Source organism: Belonocnema kinseyi, chromosome 4 (genome assembly GCF_010883055.1).
Source record: "Belonocnema kinseyi isolate 2016_QV_RU_SX_M_011 chromosome 4, B_treatae_v1, whole genome shotgun sequence".
NCBI classification, from domain to species: Eukaryota; Metazoa; Arthropoda; class Insecta; order Hymenoptera; family Cynipidae; genus Belonocnema; species Belonocnema kinseyi.
Genome location: NC_046660.1, coordinates 113,873,929 through 113,877,505, shown reverse-complemented (window position 1 = coordinate 113,877,505; position 3,577 = coordinate 113,873,929). Strand labels below are relative to the sequence as shown.

The 3,577-nt window shown below is 32.4% G+C and overlaps 2 protein-coding genes across 3 annotated transcripts in view; both read right to left on the bottom strand.

Moving 5' to 3' along the window:
- The window catches only part of LOC117171352 (methylglutaconyl-CoA hydratase, mitochondrial), a 193,006-nt gene that overhangs the window by 75,987 nt on the left and 113,442 nt on the right, over positions 1-3,577 (bottom strand). The gene's annotated exons all lie outside the window — the stretch shown is intronic.
- On the bottom strand, positions 94-1,866 carry LOC117171353. Its single transcript, XM_033358596.1, has 3 exons — positions 1,390-1,866; positions 891-1,287; positions 94-785 (listed from the first exon to the last, which is right to left on the bottom strand). Exons 2-3 carry the CDS (start codon positions 1,068-1,070, stop codon positions 657-659), a joined length of 309 nt encoding a protein of 102 aa, XP_033214487.1. The 5' UTR covers positions 1,071-1,287; positions 1,390-1,866; the 3' UTR covers positions 94-656.

The window sequence follows — 3,577 nt, the reverse complement described above, 5'->3', positions numbered from 1 at the left end:
CCCCCCCCCTGTAACAATCCGTAACAAAATAAATTTAGCCCTCCCCCCTTATTGTACGTAATTTTTGGTTTCGAGAAATAATAAGTTATGTGACTGGAAATTGATGGAAATTTTTATTGTATAAGATGATACATGCTTTGCAGGTGAAAAGTTCTACATATCAATACTTTTAAATATGTAATCAACATTTACAGAAGATGTATATAGACCTAGAAATAAAAACACTTCAACTATTCTGCCTAAAAAACTGTTCTGTACCGAATGATATTCATAATTCTTTTAGTAAATTAAATTTGTATGTCTGCTCCATCTGGGGCTTCTGTCCATGTGTTTTGTAACCAATCGTTCAAGAACGAAATAATTGGTACGGAACCTTCTTGCTTCAGCGTTGACTGATCCTGAATTTTCTCGATATCGTGATCGAGACTTTCAATTGGTGCGCCGCGGGGGTACATGGCCTTTCGATGCTTCAAAGCGCCTTTCTTAGATGAAGTGTAATAGCCACAGAATTTACAAACTCTGCTAGTAAGATGCTTCTGGATTAAGGCGCAGTAAAAAACATATGACAAGATTGGAAATTGCCCTTGTTCTGGTTTCATATTCAATGATAAACGCAACAGAAGAGGAGTGAATTTCGCTTCTGTCTGATTTTCAGGTTATGGTATCATCAAACCTGATGGAGTTTGCTTCAATGGATATGGGGGCGGCATGTATCCTTCAGTAAGCACTGATTTCAGATTACTTCTGAATTCAGGGCAGCAGTGAGTTTTTCCGCATTTTATGATCTGCGAAAAAATGATTTATTTCAGTCTTTAATACATGTTAGTATCATACTAGTTAAATTTTGGATCTTTATTTGTCTATATTTAAGTAATGATAAATTTGCATACCTGTAAGCAATACTGACTCTCAAAAACATGACGGTAGTACCAATCTAAACTGGGAAGTTCTGGGATTTGCATTAATTCAACTGACGGAGAAATATATTCCGCAGTCACGAAATGTCCGTCAATTTCCATTTGACTCCGTATCTCGCATAGAATGTTTCCGGCGTAATCAAAATTTTGCATTTGTAGGTCTTCATCAACAGTAACACCTTGGTCATTTAAATGCGTTCCAAAGAGATCGTGAGGAATAACAAGGCCAGAAAGCTATCTGCTGAGTGGAGCCATCCTTCTTTCCACACGATTGAAGGCACTTCTTCCTGGTGCATTCGTGAATATAAAAAGATCAACTAGATTCATATCTTTAAAATGCTTGATCCCGTGAGTGATAACTTTCTCATATCTGAAATTTTTTTAAAATTTGATAGATGTAGAGATTGACGTTCTATGATGATCTGTTTCTTCATCATGACCTTTGTATTACAGTCAAGTAATGCAAGCATACCTAGGATTTTCTTCTGGTCCGCCATCTACTGACAACATCCAAATAGGCTCCGTGCAATGCTATGTCTACAATAGCTTTCAGAAGTTCAGGCTGATCGGTCTCTACGCTGGGACTTCCTGGTTTGCCTTTAATTTTCAACTTGTGAATTGCATTCTCGTCTTCACTACAAATTGCGTTTAAACGAGTGCTTCGTTCCTTTCTTAAGTTCCGCTGCCTTTCTGCACTTTGCTTTGGAATTCGCAGTTTTAATTTTTGATCCTCAAGATCAAGTTTGAGCTCCTTGTACGTTGTCGATTCGTCGTGTCTCCAATACCTGCATCGCGCTTTTGTATCTCAAAATTAAGCGCACCTTCTAGATCTTGGATCTTTGATTATAGGGTACTCTGAGCTGGAGTAGAAAGCTGGAGTAGAAAAGTCGTCAAATTCGTAGATGAACTTTGAAGTTCTTCATCTTGATCTTCATTAGCATTTCACAATACCTGTTTCCCTGTTTTGTCACCTGTGATCATTCAAATTGATATTTATGAAACTTTTTGTATTATCTTAATTTTTTATTTATCATTTCTATTTTTTTACCAGTATCTTTTGAGACGACTTCATCATCACAATTCGCAGAAATGACCTTGGACGTTGAAGTTGCTCCTATCGAACAAAATGCAACAGAACTAGATTTCTGTAGTACATACGAAAAACATTTTACAAAATCTGACCGCTTGGCGGGCACATACTCGTCGCGCGCAGTTCGCTTCGCTTGCAAGTTTGAGCACGCCTAGGATATAGTTTGACCGCAAAATGGAATTTTTGATTCTTCATTATTTTTTATGTAATCAAAATTTAAATTTTCAATTTTGCCAGAAAATTCGAAAAAACGTTATGATAATTTTGTAGGGAATTCAAAAGGCAACATGTTCCCTGTCTTGACTTTTTTCATATCATGCATTTTTTGGCTTAAAATAAGAAGAAATTGCTTGTCTTTTTGCGTACTACCAATAACCGTAGAAATTTTTTTTTGTCATTTTTATCCGAAATGGCTGGCTAACGAACTTGACCTGTAGTTTAGGACACTAAAACAATATACCAAAGACTATTTTTACTTGTAAGTTTTTCGAAAAATAATCTAAATGTTGAATCTTTAAGACAAAAGACGAATATTCTGTACAAAAATAGAATTTTCAACCAGAAAATATGAATTTTTAGAAAAAAATTAATTTTAAACGAAAATGTTGCATTATTATCCAAAAATGATGCAATTTCAAACCATGCAGATTATTTCTTCTAACAAAAAAAGAGAGTTTCGATATAAAAAGATCAATTTAAATACAATTGAAAAAGTTTCATTTTTAATTTAGGAAATGTATTTTAAACAAACAAACAAATTACAAAAAATAGTTTAATTTTCATCCAAAGAAACATTTAAATAAAAAAGCAAATTTATAATAAATTAGTTAAAATTTCAGCTAAGCAGCTAAATTTTTAAGTAAAACATATTAATTTTCAAATAAAGAACATCAATTTTAACAAATCAGTTTCACTTTCCACCAAAGAGATGAATTTGCAACTAAAAAAATATAAATTAAAAAAAAGATTTATTAACAAAATGGTTGAAACAAACAAAATTTTGAAGTAAAATAGTTGAATGCTCTAGCAAAAAAGATTAATTTTCAACCATATAATTGCACTTTTACCCAAGAAAGATGCAATTTCTACTAAAACAGATCGACTTTTAAATTAAAAATATTAATTAAAAAATTTTTTTTATTCAAAACAGATTTTATTTGATTTTTCAACACTAAAATATGAATTTTCAACAGAAAGTAAAATTTCTACAAAATAGTTGAGAATCCGCCCAATAAGGATGACATCTCAACAAAATTATTGTATTCTCAACCAAATAATAAAATGTAAAACTAAAAAGATAATATTTAGGATTCAGCAGCAGCAAAAGAAAAGAAGTGTAAATATAAACACAAAGCAAATAAATTACTAACAAGAATATTATATCAAGGTTACAGCAAAATTTAATTTTGAAAACTTTCTAATTTTTCCCTGATCAATTTTTCATCTTCCCTGACCATTAATATTCAAAGACCATAATTGTGGGTCCGGATGCAATAAGGGCACATAAAATTTTTTCGTGCGAAAACGAAGTCCCCTGGAGGCTTTAGAAAAAATTTTCGAATTTTAATTT

Coding starts and splice junctions, on each gene's coding strand:
- LOC117171353 (XM_033358596.1), bottom strand. CDS start 1,070: ATGCAAAATTTTGATTACGCCGGAAACATTCTATGCGAGATACGGAGT. Junction 786..890: donor AGAGTCAGTATTGCTTACAG/GTATGCAAATTT, acceptor ATTTTTTCGCAG/ATCATAAAATGCGGAAAAAC.